Source organism: Myxine glutinosa, chromosome 2 (assembly GCF_964187855.1).
Source record: "Myxine glutinosa chromosome 2, kmMyxGlut1.1, whole genome shotgun sequence".
In the NCBI taxonomy this organism is placed as follows: domain Eukaryota; kingdom Metazoa; phylum Chordata; class Myxini; order Myxiniformes; family Myxinidae; genus Myxine; species Myxine glutinosa.
This window is the reverse complement of record NC_136262.1, coordinates 258,666,532-258,685,138: the sequence shown is the minus strand read 5'-3', so window position 1 is coordinate 258,685,138 and position 18,607 is coordinate 258,666,532. Positions and strand designations below refer to the sequence as shown.

General features: G+C 42.9%; 1 protein-coding gene across 1 annotated transcript in view; it reads left to right on the top strand.

The window, feature by feature from the left end:
* The window catches only part of LOC144890851 (VPS10 domain-containing receptor SorCS1-like), a 244,620-nt gene that overhangs the window by 42,411 nt on the left and 183,602 nt on the right, over positions 1-18,607 (top strand). Inside the window, exon 3 of the mRNA XM_078772716.1 lies at positions 12,322-12,493. Coding sequence (XP_078628842.1) covers positions 12,322-12,493 — 172 coding nt within the window. The remainder of the gene's footprint in view (positions 1-12,321; positions 12,494-18,607) is intronic.

Here is an 18,607-nt window from a genome sequence, read left to right as displayed (position 1 = left end):
TTGGCCCACTCACTCTTTACCACCGACTCCTCACCGCAACCAACGCAACCAACTGACCACCACCTCTACTGACTGACTCTTCACCCTCTCCACTTGACGACCGACCCTCCACTCACTTTTGCGCGCGCCTTTTATAGCGCCTCTAGCGATCAAGCCGCCGGCCTTCCTGACACGCCCATTGGGGTGCTCACCTCGGCCCTGGTTGGTCGCGCGACCCTCTGGCTCCGCCCTTGATGACGACGGGCGGGCACGCCTTTCTTCTCCGACGAGAGCACATGTTCAATGGTGGTTTTGGAGGGGAGGTAATATGGGCAATCGAGGCTCGGCAATGACGAAAGGGGATGTGAAGGAAATGGGGATTTTGGGGATGGGAATGAAAGGGGATCTATTCTCTTTCACTGGTGCAATGGAGTACTTCAATTAATGGGAGACACAGCCTTACCCTAAAACACAGAATAAGAGATAACTATCAACAGGGGCTTGGCTGACGTGTATGCTTGTGGACTAATTATGGGATGCCCTTTCACCTTTACACAGCTCTGGAGGCAGGGGGCGCAGAATAAACAATAATAACAATAATACAGCACACAATAAAAAAAATACAGTTCTCATCTCCGCAACAATATTTTCTACCCTCGTCAACCCCATCCAAATCCATCCTCCTTCCAAATTTCCAGTTTTACCTCATGAGAGTTTGCTTGTGTATCCCTCTTATCCACCCTATGTATCTTCTCCTGTCCCTAGTTTCTGCCACACACATTGTATGTCTGCCTCCCTCTATCTTGGCCTTCAACTCTGCTGTTGGTGTTTCTCTCCGCTCTCAACTGTTCCTTTTGTCCTCTTGTGTCCTGATCTGTTCAGTGTACTTATACTATCTCTTCCATGAGGCTCGACTATGTACACAAAAAAAAGACATACTTAACCCAAAACATTATTATTTAGGGTTTCCTTGAGGGCAGAATGCAAGGGCGGCCTAATTGTACTCTGTTCAGTTGCTTTTTAACAGCAACCCGCTGTGTGGCCTACACCTTTTGATGCCTTGGTCTATTGTGGGGAACTTCAGCCTGTTTATGAGAATTAATTGTTGATGTTCTGATATTCTTGTATTGTTGAGGAGGTATAACAGTCCTTGTATTTTTGTTAAAATTGGTTTTAAAGCTCTTGCAGGACTAGCATTCGAGGTTAGGGTTTGGAATACTTCATTTTCCAGTTACCTGGTCATCTTGGTCCTTCGAGAGATCTGCTTCCAAAAGCCACAGCAAGTAATTGTTCCAGATTTGTCTGTGCTGCCATATATTTTATGTTTTCTGTTTGTGGCCATTGTTCTTCATATTGAGTGTTCACTTCTGTGTATTTATTTTTCATGCTCGTTCTACTTATTTTGATCCTCTGTCTCAAGCTCAGATAGTTTTGGGCCGACCCAATTTTCAGGGTTTTACCCAACTGTTTCCCATACCCACACATGTCTCCAATTATATCTGTCCCATTATCTATGACTCTCACTTTAATTCTTTCCTTATACCTATTGTTGAAGTTACGAATAGGTATTCCCTTGCTAGAAGTTGGTTCCTGTTCCATGAGTTCTGCAAGCATTGTGTTATCGGCCTTGTCAAGACCTGAGAAGTTTCCTCAAGGTGTCAAGTGCCATATGGACAGGGTGCTACCGTCAGAGTATCAAACATGGGCGTACTCAGGGTTCCCCTCCAGTGAATCAACTTTGTCGACAAAAGGGTCATACTTTGCCTGACGCACTTTTCTTTTCCAGAGGACCTTGCAGGGAAATGTGATCCAGGATGGAATGGCATAAACATTTGTTGATCGATGCTGAAACCCAAACATATTCTCGTGAAGGGTCGCATTGGTCGCACATAGCGAATGAATCGGGGCCAACAGCTTCCCACTGTGCAGTAGAAAGGCCCCTGAACTTACGGGCAATGGTTACGGCCTTCCAAATAATGCCTCTATATCGTTCGACCTCGCTGTGCCCCTGTGGATTGCAGGCGGTAGTACCGCGTCCATGAAGGAGGTTTCTAAGATTACTGAACATGAACAAAGAGTCACGATCGGAGTGCACAAATGCCGGCATGCCAAGGATTGAGAACAATTGGCAAAAACACTTGATAACCATGGCTGTGTTAAGGTCAGAACAAGGGAAAGCAAAAGGGAATATAGAGAACCTGTCGATGATAGTAAGCAGGTATTTGTTGGAGGTAACGGATGGTAACGGTCTCTTAAATTTGATGTTGAGCCTGTCGAAAGGCTGTGTTGCTCTGGGCGTCATGTACACTTCCCAGCACAATATTTCCGAGAGTACATTTTGCTTGTTGGCCTTTTCTCTTTGCTGTGACTTTCATTTTTTATGGCAAGCTACATCTCTTATGCTACACCATTTTATGCTTTGTTTGTACCCATCCCATTATGTACCATCTACCTTACTCCACCTCACTCTAATCTGGCTTCCTTTCCTTTGAATGCTTCATGTTCACAATACGCAAATATATTTTTCTACCGACTTTGAAACGCAGCCAACAAGCATCAACAAAAAAACAAGAAGACGTCATGCCGAGCATGATACTTGCAAAATGCCCCCCCCCCCTCCCCAAGAAAAAAATTCCATTGATACAGCAAATTGTCCATTTCATGAAGATTAAAATTGACAATCTTGATCAAAGCTCGGGTCAATAGGAAGAAAAGTGACGATTTTTAAGATGAAAAATGATTTTGGAAGGTTGACCTTACCTCAAAAAATAGTTGGTTTCCTTATTTAGTGACTCAATGTGCAAATGCTGTTCAATTTTCAAGTCAATCGGATGAAAATTGACGGGTTTTCAGATGAAAAGTGATGATTTTGGAAGTTTGACCTTGAGTTGACCTTTGACCTTTTGACCTCAAATATAGTATGTTTCCCAATTTAGTGACTCGATATGCAAATGCTGTTCAATTTTCAAGTCAATCGGTTGAGAAATGACGGCTTTTTCGATAAAAATTGATTATTTTTAAAATTTGACCTTGAGTTGACCTTTGACCTCAAAAATAGTATGTTTACCAATTTAGTGACTATATGTAAATGCTGTTCAATTTTCAAATCAATCCGTGGAGAATTGATGGCTTTTTAGATGAAAATGTATGATTAAAAACATTTGACCTTGAGTTGACCTTTGACCTTTTGACCTAATAAATAGTTCACTTCCCAATTTATTGACTCAATATACAAATGTTATTCAATTTTCAAGTCAATTGGATTTAAAATGGCGATTTTAGAAATTTGACCTCCAGATGACCTTTGACCTTTGTCCTCAAAATCAATAGGCTTCTCAAATGGGACGACCTATACAACTTGGTGAAGTTTCGCGACGATCGGTTTAGAATTGTGACCCATAGGCCGGTGACAAACAGACAAACAAACAGACGGAACCACAAACGCAACCGACCAATATACTTGAAAAATCTTCGATTTTCAAAAGTTACTCCTGGTTTCTCTGCCTACGTCACACAATAGAAGGCCATGATAAATATATTATAACAATCTCCAGGTCACAATGCACGTCATACCTTTGCAGTTTCAAGAGATATCTGCCTTCTGATTTATCCAATTACTGAAGAAATTGAAGTGGATGACTTGGTGGCATTTGCTTACATTTGAACCCTTTACCTTTAAACTGGGAAACTTTTCAATCACAGAATGGTTATTTTCGGCCTTGGTGCCAAATCCAAAAAGGAAGCAGCACTGGGTAGAAGATGCCTGCAGCAAGAAAATAATAATAATCCACAGCATATTCTGGCATGGAGAAGTATACTTATTTTAATAAGGCCCTCAAGCAAGCATGCAGATTTTAATTGCTCCATTTCATTCTGCAAAAAATGCCTGATAATGACAGCATGGATGACTATTTGCGGTTGCTCCATTGGGAGAAGCACACTCAATAATTTGGACTTGGAAAACATGCACGGCTAATGTTTTAGGGGAATTGGTACTTGTTCTTATTATTATTACATGAAATGCTTCAAATGACTTCGAAATTGTTGTGAAAACAGTTTGCTTTGTAATTCTTTGCAGTTGCAGCAGTAATCACACTCACCCTGATCACATAAATTGTTCGTTTTAATTGGTCATAAACAACGGCAAAATCCTTCACAGTCAACAGCACAGGATTTGTGACACAGCACCAGGATGCATTTTTAACATTCAGCCTTTTCTAACTGGATTCCATGGATGGCAGAAACTTTTTTTGCATTAATTTTATTTGTTTTTATTATAATTATTGCATTTTAAATTGTTGCACTAAAAAAAGCTTTCCACATTATTCTGTGTCACTGAGCTTATAAATATATTATTATGTATGTATAAACCTTCCGCAGTCACGTGAAAAAGTAAGTACACCCCATGGAAAGTTTTGACTTTTTCAACATATTTCAACATACAGCTATTTGATCTTCATTTCAACAAAATTGAGAGATAAAGATGATATAATATAACAAATATCATGAAACATTTACATTTTGTAGTCCATTGTATAATTTAAATAAGTATAAATGCAAATTTCGCATGTAGGAAAAGTAAGTACACCCTTGGCTCTAATAGGTGGTATTGCCCCCTTTGGCAGAAAAAAACCTCAAGTCGGCGTTTCTTATAACTGTCTACCAGTCTCTGACATTGACTAGGAGAAATTTTTGCCCACTCCTCCATGCAGAATTCTTTCAGCTGTGCGATGTTTGAGGGGTTTCTTGCATGCACAGCTCGTTTCAAATCCCCACAACATCTCGATGGGATTTAGATCCGGGCTTTGACTTGGCCATTCCAGAACCCTCCATTTCTTTCTTTTCAGCCATTCCTTGGTGGATTTACTGGTATGTTTAGGGTCATTGTCATGTTGCAAGGTCCACCTTCGGTTGAGCTTCAACTTTCCGACAGATGGCCTCATTACCCTCAAGCACCCTCTGGTACAATGAAGAATTCATAGTGGATTCTATGATGGTGAGCTACCCAAGCCCTGATGCAGCAAAGCTGCCCCAAACCATAATATTTCCACCACCATGCTTTACAGTTGATATCAGGTTCTTGTGGTCAAATGCTGTCTTTGGTTTTCGCCAAACATGTCTTCTGGTACTGTGGCCAAATAGCTCTACCTTTGACTCATCTGTCCAGAGCAAATTGTTCCAGAAGTGCTGGTATTTGCCGAGGTGTTCATTGGCAAACTTTAGTCTTGCCCTGATGTTCTTTCTGGACAGCAAAGGTTTCCTCCTGGCACACCTCCCATGTAGATCAAATTTGTGCAGCCTCTTTCTAAAAGTAGACTCGTGCACTTTGACATCAACAGTGGCAAGAGCTACCTGTAGGTCCCGTGATGACATTCTGGGGTTCTTAGAGACTTCTTTCAGCATTTTGCGGTCTGCTCTCGGGCTGAACTTGCTGGGGCGGCCTGGCCTGAACAAGTTGGCAGTTGTTTGGAATCTTCTCCACTTGTAGATGATCTTCCGGACAGTTGAATGATTGATTTCAAATATTGTTTGGAGATCTTTTTAAAACCCTCCCCAGACTCGTAGGCATCCATAACCTTCTTTCTGAAGGCCTCAGAGAGCTCTTTTGATCTAGGCATGGTGACGCCAAACACTTCAACAACAAAGAGCAAACCAAACTAAATGTCTGAGGTTTAAATAAGACAGGTTCTTCCAAGATCCTCTCTAACGATGTTCTAATCATTTGCACCTGAGCTGGTGCACCCGATTCTAATTTTAGGTATTTGAAGTAGTGATAAATGTAGGGGTGTACTTACTTTTTCCACATGCGAAATTTGCATTTATATTTATTTAAATTATACAATGGACTACAAAATGTAAATGTTTCATGATATTTGTTATATTATATCACCTTTATCTATCAATATTGTTGAAATGAAGATCAAATAGCTGTGTTGAAATATGTTGAAAAAGTCAAAACTTTACATGGGGTGTACTTACTTTTTCAAGCGACTGGATAATCGAAAATGGCTTGGAGTTAAACGAACTCCATAACATTCACCTACATGCTGGGTGTACCTGTGATCTGGTATTGGACACAACTAGAATTGCTCCCTTACCCCCTGAGAGTAGCGTAGATTACCTGGACAAAAGACAGAGTAATGTATGCATGTCGGTTCAGGCCAAATTTGAAGCAGTCACTATTAATAGTTGTATCAAACTTTTTATTAAAGATTTTATCGTTGGGTGGGGAGGGGGTGAGCTGCACACATGGGATGACATGTTCCCGCTGGGATGGCGTCTTCTCGCTACCAGCCAAATTAGGCGACTGCCCACTGCTCTGGCCAATTTCAGGGCGTCCGTCCATATGTACGTTAACATTTGACTAAAACATCTTCTCCTCACAAACTACCCGACCGATTATGGACCAAATTTGGTACGATGCATCAGAACAGAAATGGCTCATGGGGTTGTGCTCCCCATGTAGATACGCCCCCTATAAAGGGGGTTAAATAGGAGTTTTGTCCCAAATATTGGTATTTTATTCAAAAATCTTCTTCTCATGAACTGTCAGACAAATCCAGACCAAACTCGCCACAAGGCATCCGGACCATAGGGACCAGGCCCGAACCTTAATTTGTGCTCCTCATGGTCGTATCTCCTCCAGAAAGGGGGACACGGCCCCCTCGCAGAATCCCTCATTTTCACTAAAACTGCTTCTCTACAACTACCTGAGCTATACCGACCAAATGTGGTACAATGTATCAGGACAGTATGCTCCCCATCTGGATGCGCCCCTATCAGAGGCTGAAAAGGGGTTTTCACCTCAAATTAAAGTAATTCTTTTTGAATCTCAGAAACCGTGGAGGAATAACCGTCAGTCCTCCACAGGGATATTTATTACCTCCGCCACCAAAGGTGGATGGAAGTTATGTTTTCACCCCTGTCTGTTTGTCTGTCTGTCTGTCTGTTTGTGAACAAAAGGTTGTGTACGGATTCGGACGAAATTAGGCAGAGATGTAGCCTATGTGACACAGACGAAATTATTAGATTTTGGTGAAGATCCGGATTCGGATCCGGCTACTAGAATTTTTCAAGTGATTCTTCACCATTGTGAGATAGGGGCAAAAACGATACATAGCAGGATATCTCAAAAAGTTGTGGACGGATTTGGCCGAAACTTGGTGGACAGGTTGTGTGTGTTTGACAAGGAAGAATTGATTTAATTTTGGTGAGGATCCGGATAAAGCTAGTAGAATGTTTTTAAATGTTTCTTCATTATTGAGTGATATGGCCAAAAACGATATATCGCAAGATATCTCAAAAAGTTGTGGACGGATTTGGACGAAACTTGGTGGAGAGGTTGTGTGTGTGACAAGGAAGAATTGATTTAATTTTGGTGAGGATCCGGATAAAGCTAGTAGAATTTTTTAAAATGTTTGTTCATTATTGAGTGATATGGCAAAAAACGATATATAGTAAGATATCTCAAAAAGTTGTGGACGGATTTGGACGAAACTTGGTGGAGAGGTTGTGTGTGTGACAAGGAAGAATTGATTTAATTTTGGTGAGGATCCGGATAAAGCTAGTAGAATTTTTTTTTTAATGTTTCTTAATTATTGAGTGATATGCGATATGGCCAAAAACGATATATAACAAGATATCTCAAAAAGTTGTGGACGGATTTGGACGAAACTTGGTGGAGAGGTTGTGTGTGTGTGACAAGGAAGAATTGATTTAATTTTGGTGAGGATCCGGATAAAGCTAGTAGAATTTTTTTTAAATGTTTCTTCGTTATTGAGTGATATGCGATATGGCCAAAAACGATATATAGCAAGATATCTCCAAAGGTTGTGGACAGATTTGGATGAAACTTGGTGGAGAGGTTGTGTGTGTGACCAGGAAGAATTGATTTAATTTTGGTGAGGATCCGGATAAAGCTCGTAGAATTTTTTTTAAATGTTTCTTCATTATTGAGTGATATGCGATATGGCCAAAAACTATATATAGCAAGATATCTCAAAAAGTTGTGGATGGATTTGGACGAAACTTGGTGGAGAGGTTGTGTGTGTGACAAGGAAGGATTGATTTAATTTTGGTGAGGATCCGGATAAAGCTAGTAGAATTTTTTTTTTTAATGTTTCTTCATTATTGAGTGATATGGCCAAAAAAGATATATAGCAAGATATCTCAAAAAGTTGTGGACAGATTTGGACGAAACTCGGTGGAGAGGTTGTGTGTGTGACGAGGAAGAATTGATTTAATTTTGGTGAGGATCCGGATCCAGAGAGTAGAATTTTTAAAGTGATTCTTCTCCATTGAGTAATATGGCCAAAAACGATATATGGCAAGATATCTCAAAAAGTTGTGGACGGATTTGGACGAAACTTGGTGGAGAGGTTGTGTGTGAGAAAAGGATCAATCGAGTCGATTTTGGTGAAGATCTGAATATGGATTCAGATACGATACTTATTTAATTTTAAGTGATTCTTCACCATTGAGAGATTGTGTGAGAAGCGATATATAACATGAGGTTTAAAAAAGTTATGGACGAGTTATGAATAACCTTGGTGGACGAGTTGGTTCGGTGACGAGGACAAGTTGATTAGATTTAGGTTCAGGTCCGAATCCAGATCCGGCCTATCGGTGGATACAAAAGGTAAACGGTTCGCCAGGCGGAGGTATGCGCTCTACCGAGTGCCCGTCTAGTTTTTTTTATTTGCTTTGACATTGATCCATTATGGCTGAGAGATTAAGCACAATTTTTTTGCATATGGTACGATGCTTGGCAGTCTGTAATTGCAGTTCGAAGATGGTGGCTACAATAAGTGGGAAAGCAGGAAATACCATGTTGTTTATGCAAATATAACAACAAAATTTTTTACCCTCGAGGGTCATTTGTTGCCTTTTAAATTTGTGTACATCAAATTTCAACAACATAAGTTCAGCACATTTTTTCAATCGTTCAATAACATATGCCATTGAATGCCGAAGATCCTCCAATGGCTTTCTCTTATCACAATCATCCGGAAGGAAATGCCTGACATAAGAGGTTTGTTTGGCTTTCATCCTAACTCCTTCAAAATCGCCTGAATTGCGCAATAACGTATTCCACTCTCCCTCATCACTTGTCTGATCGACTTCTTTGGGCTCCTTTTGAACATGTCAATGTTTTCTGGTGACCTCGCTGCGGTATGTCTTCCTGATCTTCTTACGTCCTTGACTGAACCGGTTGTTATAAGCTTTTGCCTTTTGGTGATAGTTGATACAGTAATCGATTTTGGATCCATAATGGCGTGTCTTCCCATTTCCTGCCGCCACCATCTTTGAACTGCAATTACAGACCGCCAAACATCATACTGCGCAGCAATTTGCGCTCTTTAAGCCAAAATGGATCAATGTGAAAGCAAAGAAAAAAACAATATTAATGACAATAAACAAGCTTTAAATTTTGTTTTAATGCTCTACCTATAATAACAATACAGTATTCATATATTTAAAATTGGTACTTAATTAATAGATCACCATGTGTCCTGACAATGGGGAAGAGTGGAGCATGTGAACAAAAACAGATAGACACATCATACTAAAATAAAGGGGGGAAGTAGGCAATAAACGGGGGGCAGGAAGTCAATAAGTATAATTCTTAGAGGTCTTTATGGGAGAGACCAAAACATTGTGATAGATGGCAATCTGAAACTACTAGAGAGAAGGGCACAAGATGGCTGACTTTGGGAGAAAGACCCATGGTGTAAAAGGCTTTGGAAAGCATGGAAAGGAAAGGAAAGGAAAGCATGGAATGGAAAGGAAAGGAAAGGAAAGCAAAGCATGGAAAGGAAAGGAAAGCATGGAAAGCATGGAAAGGAAAGGAAAGGAAAGCATGGAAAGGAAAGCATGGAAAGGAAAGGAAAGGAAAGCATGGAAAGGAAAGGAAAGGAAAGGAAAGCATGGAAAGGAAAGGAAAGGAAAGCATGGAAAGGAAAGGAAAGGAAAGCATGGAAAGGAAAGGAAAGGAAAGGAAAGGAAAGCATGGAAAGGAAAGGAAAGGAAAGCATGGAAAGGAAAGGAAAGGAAAGCATGGAAAGGAAAGGAAAGGAAAGCATGGAAAGGAAAGGAAAGGAAAGGAAAGGAAAGCATGGAAAGGAAAGGAAAGGAAAGGAAAGGAAAGCATGGAAAGGAAAGGAAAGCATGGAAAGCATGGAAAGGAAAGGAAAGCATGGAAAGGAAAGGAAAGGAAAGCATGGAAAGGAAAGGAAAGGAAAGGAAAGCATGGAAAGGAAAGGAAAGGAAAGCATGGAAAGGAAAGGAAAGGAAAGCATGGAAAGGAAAGGAAAGGAAAGGCAAGGAAAGGAAAGCATGGAAAGGAAAGGAAAGCATGGAAAGGAAAGGAAAGGAAAGCATGGAAAGGAAAGCATGGAAAGGAAAGGAAAGGAAAGCATGGAAAGGAAAGGAAAGCATGGAAAGGAAAGGAAAGGAAAGCATGGAAAGGAAAGGAAAGGAAAGCATGGAAAGGAAAGGAAAAGAAAGCATGGAAAGGAAAGGAAAGAAAAGGAAAGCATGGAAAGGAAAGGAAAGCATGGAAAGGAAAGGAAAGGAAAGCATGGAAAGGAAAGGAAAGCATGGAAAGGAAAGGAAAGGAAAGCATGGAAAGGAAAGGAAAGGAAAGCATGGAAAGGAAAGGAAAGGAAAGCATGGAAAGGAAAGGAAAGGAAAGCATGGAAAGGAAAGCATGGAAAGGAAAGGAAAGCATGGAAAGGAAAGGAAAGCATGGAAAGGAAAGGAAAGGAAAGCATGGAAAGGAAAGGAAAGCATGGAAAGGAAAGGAAAGGAAAGCATGGAAAGGAAAGGAAAGGAAAGGAAAGGAAAGGAAAGCATGGAAAGGAAAGGAAAGCATGGAAAGGAAAGGAAAGGAAAGCATGGAAAGGAAAGGAAAGGAAAGCATGGAAAGGAAAGGAAAGGAAAGCATGGAAAGGAAAGGAAAGGAAAGCATGGAAAGGAAAGCATGGAAAGGAAAGGAAAGCATGGAAAGGAAAGGAAAGCATGGAAAGGAAAGGAAAGGAAAGCATGGAAAGGAAAGGAAAGCATGGAAAGGAAAGGAAAGGAAAGCATGGAAAGGAAAGGAAAGGAAAGGAAAGCATGGAAAGGAAAGGAAAGCATGGAAAGGAAAGGAAAGCATGGAAAGGAAAGGAAAAGAAAGCATGGAAAGGAAAGGAAAGAAAAGGAAAGCATGGAAAGGAAAGGAAAGGAAAGGAAAGCATGGAAAGGAAAGGAAAGGAAAGCATGGAAAGGAAAGGAAAGCATGGAAAGGAAAGGAAAGGAAAGCATGGAAAGGAAAGGAAAGCATGGAAAGGAAAGGAAAGCATGGAAAGGAAAGGAAAGGAAAGCATGGAAAGGAAAGGAAAGGAAAGGAAAGCATGGAAAGGAAAGGAAAGGAAAGCATGGAAAGGAAAGGAAAGGAAAGCATGGAAAGGAAAGGAAAGGAAAGCATGGAAAGGAAAGGAAAGGAAAGGAAAGGAAAGCATGGAAAGGAAAGGAAAGGAAAGCATGGAAAGGAAAGGAAAGCATGGAAAGGAAAGGAAAGGAAAGCATGGAAAGGAAAGGAAAGCATGGAAAGGAAAGGAAAGGAAAGCATGGAAAGGAAAGGAAAGGAAAGGAAAGCATGGAAAGGAAAGGAAAGGAAAGCATGGAAAGGAAAGGAAAGGAAAGCATGGAAAGGAAAGGAAAGGAAAGCATGGAAAGGAAAGGAAAGCATGGAAAGGAAAGGAAAGCATGGAAAGGAAAGGAAAGCATGGAAAGGAAAGGAAAGGAAAGCATGGAAAGGAAAGGAAAGGAAAGCATGGAAAGGAAAGGAAAGCATGGAAAGGAAAGGAAAGCATGGAAAGTATGGAAAGGAAAGGAAAGCATGGAAAGGAAAGGAAAGCATGGAAAGGAAAGGAAAGCATGGTCATGCATGGAAAGGAAAGCATGGAAAGCATGGAAAGGAAAGGAAAGCATGGTCATGCATGGAAAGCATGGAAAGGAAAGGTCATGCATGGAAAGCATGGAAAGGAAAGGAAAGCATGGTCATGCATGGAAATCATGGAAAGCATGGAAAGGAAAGGAAAGCATGGAAAGCATGGTCATAAAAGGAAAGGCATGGTCATGGCTTTAAACATGGTGTAAAAGGCAATGGGGGTGGTCATGAACCTCAGACTTGGAGAGGGTAATACGGGCGTCCACTTGAATAATGTTACAGAAAAATTAGGAAGGTAAATTTCATATAATTTTAAGTGGTGGATATCAATAATTAATTCATCTGTGCCATTTGATAACAGGTATAATATGACCCAGATTTGGTCTGATGATTTGACGTGCCAATTTCAGGTACCGTAAAATTGCGTCGGATGGCTGCTCGCGGGGAGTTGAGTCTGAATTTCCGGAATCCCTGCTCGCCTGTGCGGTCACACCACCGAAAGGCCTGCGGGTTGAGGCCAAGAGTGGCCAGCTGATGGTAGCTCCAGGAGACAACGTCACATTTATGGTGTGGCAGGCAGAGGTATGTCATCATAACTTCACTGATGCACAAATGCCTCTTGAAATGACTGATTAAAATGTAATTGTTTATTATTGCCTGCCATCTAGTCTTCAATATTGCAGTCATAAGTTGAATCTGAAGTGCTATTCCAGTGTCTTCACTACTCTTGGTACAACAATTTTTGTTGATGCCCGAGCACTGAGAACGTGGTAATGGTTGAAGCTAATAATGTGATTTAATGGTAAAAAATTTATTGACCATTTCTGGCAATGTCACAGACAATTAAATTGAAAAGGGTTTGGAGTACCATGTGAATTGTGGCAGTTTCAAGAAATTGTTGTTGTTGTTATTGTTATTATTAAAATGTGGTATATGTTATTGTATATATTGATTATGGTTTTGTATTTGGTATAACCACCTTTCGAGGCCATTTTTCCCCGCAAGCGGGGGTTGGCCTTTTTCGGGACCATGGTTGTTGTTTTTTGGTCCCCTTTTTGAAGCAATGTTTTACGGCCGGATGCCCTTCCTGCCGCCAACCCTGTTTGTCGCCTTTTTACGACACACAGGGAATTACCAGTGAACTGGTACTCAAATTAGCCGACCTCGGAAGGATGACAGGCTGAGTCAACCCCCCTGGCGTTAATTCAGCGATCGACCGGGATTCGAACCCAGGATCCTAGGATCCTAAGCTGGCACCCTAGCCGCTAGCCCAACACCAGGGATTTGGTATACGATGAGTAATCTTACTGTAATTCACCAAATGTCCGTCCGTCCGTCCGTCTGTCTGTCCGTCCGTTCCCAGGTACCGCAAAAACGGCTGAATCGATCGCAACGAAATTTTGGGTGGGTAATTCTGGGACCCCATGTAGTAAAATAGGCTATATTGTTTTTCCAATTTCAGCTTTGGTCTCAAGCATTTTCAGGTTTGGACTCCTGCCTAACGTTATTGTCCTGGGTACCACAAAAACGGCTGCACCGAACGCAACGATACACCTCCATGCCCGTGGGATTCCCACGGGTGACCCCACACATCTGACTATAATTCACCAAATGTCCTTCTGTCCGTTCGAAGGTACCGCAAAAACGGCTGAACTGATCACAACGATATTTTGTGTGGGTATTCCTGGGGCACCTGGGAGTAAAATAGGCTATATTGTTTTTCCAATTTTTCCAATTTTCCAGTTTTTCCAAACAAGATGGAATAATATTTACCGATATGAACAGTGATGTGGCTTTTATTTAAATTCTACAAATACTGTTTAGATTTTGATGAGAATTATGGATCTGCCGCGAATGCGGAAGTGGACAGATGACGGCATTTTTAATTTTATTTATTTATTTATTGTATACTGAATCGAGGCTCGTGAAAGAGCTAACATTTATTTCACAAACAAATCAACCAGACAAACAAAATATATAAAAAGAGGGAGCGGAAGACAAGATGGGGAGAGAAGGGGAAGCACACAAACACAACATTTGAGAGCACGGAGAAGTGTGGGAGGGAGAGGGCTTGGGGGGAGGAGGCGTGGGAAGGGGGGTGGGGGGGAGAGGTATAAAACACAAGGAGACCAAGGACTCGGGTCTAATAATGCGCGGGTTTGGTAATATCCAAATACAACCGTCATTCAATTGTAATGTTAAATCGTTGAACGTTAATCGTGTTAATCGTTTTGTTAAAGTATCAATTGATGATTGGAATTGAGTGAATACAAGTACGATTTTGAATTCGTAATTGTGTTCACCCAACCGTACGGAACTTCACATCAGGATTTAAATATTTGTTTCTGTCACGAATGTTGTTAAAAGTTTATTTTTTATATGAATGTTATTTCATTTGTGACTGGAGTTATGCTGTTTGGAATGAAAAAGGAGATATCGAGTTCAAGTGAATGACGAAATGCCGTGACGGTTTCTACTTTCTAAACGTGAATTCGTGGATCGCCATATGCAGATTCGCCATTGACTGGGTATGGAACAAACATACCCGTTTGTTTGCCAACGGGTACGTTTTTCATGGAAGTCCTTCACGAACTTGCTGTCCATGTCTGACATGCGACTGAAGGTGCTACAAGAATGTGGAATTTATTGGTTTCATGCTTTAGCATTCGCCGTTTCTGCATTGTCTGTTTGCTTCTGGCCTCCCACCCGTGCGTAGCATGGGTATCTCACTAGTTATTATAGTTAGACTTTTATTTTATCTTAGAAATACACAGATCAATGCACCTTTGCTTCCATATTATGGGCTTGCAAAATACATGTTTCAATATTTCAAACAACACAGGTTTGTTGACATTTACAAACTAAAATATTCACTCAAAGTTCATATCACCTCATCATTTAGACGATCCAAATGATGTCATTGTGCAATGAAGTGTTTGTGGCCTTGTGCAGTAATTCTTGTGTTGGGTCAAATATTTTTCAGTGCAAATGGAAGGTCTGATATGCATCATCATAGGCATCATATTATTGAGTGTTAGTTTTGTTTAAGTTTGAGAAAACGCATGGTGAATAATTTAGAGAGGGCAAGGGTGGTAGAGGTTGGGTGCTCGGGTAAAATAGGGCAAGGGTGGGAGAGGAGGATAGGTGCTCAGGTCAAATAGGGCAAGGATGGGGGAGGATGAATGCTTGGGTGAAATAGGTCAAGGGTGGGGGAGGATGGATGCTTGGGTCAAATATGGCAAGGGTAGGGGAGGATGGATGCTTGGGTCAAATTGGGTAAGGGTGGGAGAGGATGGATGATCAGGTCAAATAGGGCAAGGGTGAGAGAGGATGGATGCTTGGGTCAAATATGGAAAGGGTGGGAGAGGATGGATGCTCGAGTCAAATAGGGCAATGGTGAGAGAGGATGGATGCTTGGGTAAAATAGGGCAAGGGTGGGGGAGGATGGATGCTCGGCTCAAATAGGGCAAGGGTGTGGGAGGATGGATGCTTGGGTCAAATAGGGCAAGGGTGAGAGAGGATGGATGCTCGGGTCAAATAGGGCAAGGGTGGGGGAGGATGGATGCTCGGGTCAAATAGGCCAAGGGTGGGATGCTCTTAAGGAGGTTATGTATATGAATGTTAACTCACGTTATTTTAATTTCCACAGAAAGAACCGATAAGAGAAGCAATTCAATTACTCCAAAACACGGCCTGAAAGGGTCAATACTATTGAATAGACTTATTCATCCCGTCTGATTATTTTGATTTTTAATCAAGCTAAGTTGAATAAAGAACAGAAACAGAGAAAGGAAAGTGTAATGAGTGAAGTGAAATGTCCTATTATTATTAAGGTGAATTTATTTCCTAATAGTTAATGGCAGTCAGCATATTTTTCTTTATTATTACTTTATCGCTTCCGCTTCCGGTCCGGTATGAAGAGGACGCAGGCGTCACATGCTCGCCGCTTCTTTGACCGGGCCACTGTCAGTTGCTTGCTTTTTTGGTGGTCGTGCGGATTTTTTGGCCATTGAGTCTGCCCTCTGCATAGCCCCGGCTCTGCTCCCTGCTTCGCCTGCCCGGCTCCTTCGCCTGCTCGCTGTTTCCTCGGGCACGCTCTCGTGGGTTGTGACCATCGCAGCGGTTTGGTGGCGGTTTCCCGCCGTTATCTAGATTTGTAGCGGCGGCGGTCGATTGCCGCTGCATTTGCCGCTTTGCCGTGATCAACCTTGGCCTCGTGATCGTCTCTTTGCTCCTGCCTGCCCTCTGCTTGGTCCCGGCTCTGCTCCTGGCTTCACCTACCTGGCTCCTTCGTTTCCTCGGGCCCGCTCCCGTGGGTTGGGACCATTGTTTCACCTCCTCAACCTTGGCCTCGTCTCGTCTCTCCGCTCCTGCCTGACATGGCTCTGCGGTACTCCGCCGCAAGGCTCCTTCTGCTCAATACCCGCTCCACCCCATCATGCATCTCTGCCATCAAATCAAATGTACTCCTGCGTCGACCCAGGTACATTCACCGTGGCTCCGGTCGTAAGTTTGTATATTTGCAATCAGGTCACTCCATCCCCGTCCTCTGGTCGGCTCAGCGCACTCTCACTCTTCGTCCCAGCGCACCTGGTCACAGCAACGCACACAATCGCACCTCCTGCCTTCGAACCCTGGCTAAATCACCTGAATTCATCCCTGCTGTTCAAAACAACATCAAGCTCACCCTGTTCAACACCCGGTCCCTCAACAACAAAAGCCTCATCCTGAACGAATACATCCTGGATAACAAACTGGACTTTCTCTGTCTCACCGAAACCTGGCAACAACCTCTGGACTACTACACACTCAACCTCACCACACCCAATGGATATTCCTACGTCAATAAACCACGCTCGGGGGGCCGAGGTGGTGGAATTGCCATTATCCACCGTCAAGACATCAGGACCAGCCTCATCCCCATCGCCTCATCCTCATCATTTGAACACCTGGCTTTTAAACTCTCTGGTCACACGCAGTCAGTCATGGCTGTCGTCTACCGCCCTCCCAAGCCACACCCATCATTCCTGTCTGACTTCTCCTACTTTCTGACCCAGCTATGTTCCCTCTCCCCCTCAATCCTCCTCCTTGGTGATTTCAATATCCACATGGACTCCACTGACTCCACGATAACCACTGACTTCACTGATTTACTCACCTGCTTTAACCTCACTCAACATGTCAACTTTCCTACCCATAACCGTGGGCACATTCTGGACCTTGTCTGCTCCACTGGATTAAATTTGCACCATCTCTCTGGCTCCGACCTCACCCTCTCTGACCACTTAGCTATCACTATGACCATCAACATCCCCACCCCAACACCAAGACATTATCGCACTATCACCTTCCGTAAGCTAAACGCTCTTTCACCTACCTCATTCTCATCCACCCTCTCTGAAAAAATGTCCACTTCTCCCTTCGTTGACCTCCACACCCCTTCCGACCTCACTGACTACTACAACCACACTCTCTCCTCCTGCCTCGACCAGCTTGTGCCTGTAAAAACCAAAACAGTTTCTTTCACCAATTCTGCTCCCTGGTTTACCCCTGAACTCCACCTGATGAAAACTCGTGCTCGCCAACTTGAAAGACTCCGCAATAAAACAGGTCTCACAGTTCACTCCCAAGCCTACAAGGACCACCTACAACACTACAAAGATGCCCTCTCCCGCGCCCGCTCCGCCTACTACTCTCAAATTATCCACTCTGGCTCCGGAAACCCAAAAGCACTCTTCTCGACAATAAACAAACTCCTCCGCCCCCTGAACACCACCACCCAGTCATTCACAGTAGACAACTGCATCTCCTTCCTCTCTTTCTTCCAAGGCAAAATTGACAACATCTACAACAGCTTGACCACCGCCGCACCAGCTCCCCCTCCAACCACCTGCCACCCCTTGTCCTGCCATCCCCTGTCTCGGTTCTCACCAATCTCCCCTACTGACCTCTCTGAACTCCTCATAGGAATGAAAACTGCCACCTGCACTCTTGACCCCATCCCCTCCAGCTTTGTCAAGGCCTCCCTCCCTGCTCTCTCTCCACTTATCATTGCAACAATAAACTCCTCCCTGTCTACAGGCATCGTCCCACCTTCCCTCAAAATTGCTGCTGTTACCCCCATTCTAAAAAAAACCTGGTCTAAACCCTGACACCCTAAACAACTTCAGACCCATCTCCAACCTACCCTTTCTGTCAAAAGTTTTGGAACGCGCTGTAGCCACTCAACTCAAACATCACCTCTCTGCCAATAACCTGTATGAAACATTCCAATCCGGATTCCGCTCCAACCACAGTACTGAAACTGCTCTCCTCAAAATCACCAACGACCTTCTCCTCTCCTCTGACGCTGGCAACCTCAACATTCTCGTCCTCCTCGACCTCAGTGCTGCCTTTGACACCATCGATCACACCATCCTCATCACCCGACTTGAATCCACCTTCAACGTTACTGGCACTGCCCTCTCTTGGATTAAATCATACCTCTCTGACAGATGCCAGTTCATCTCCATCAATAACTGCAAATCCCCCACTGCTCCCCTCCCCCAAGGTGTCCCCCAAGGTTCAGTTCTTGGCCCCCTCCTCTTCATCCTTTACCTGTCCCCCCTCGGTCACTTAATCCGCCGTCATGGTCTCCAATTCCACTGCTTCGCCGATGACATCCAGCTTTTCATCTCCACCAAGTCCGTCTCCACC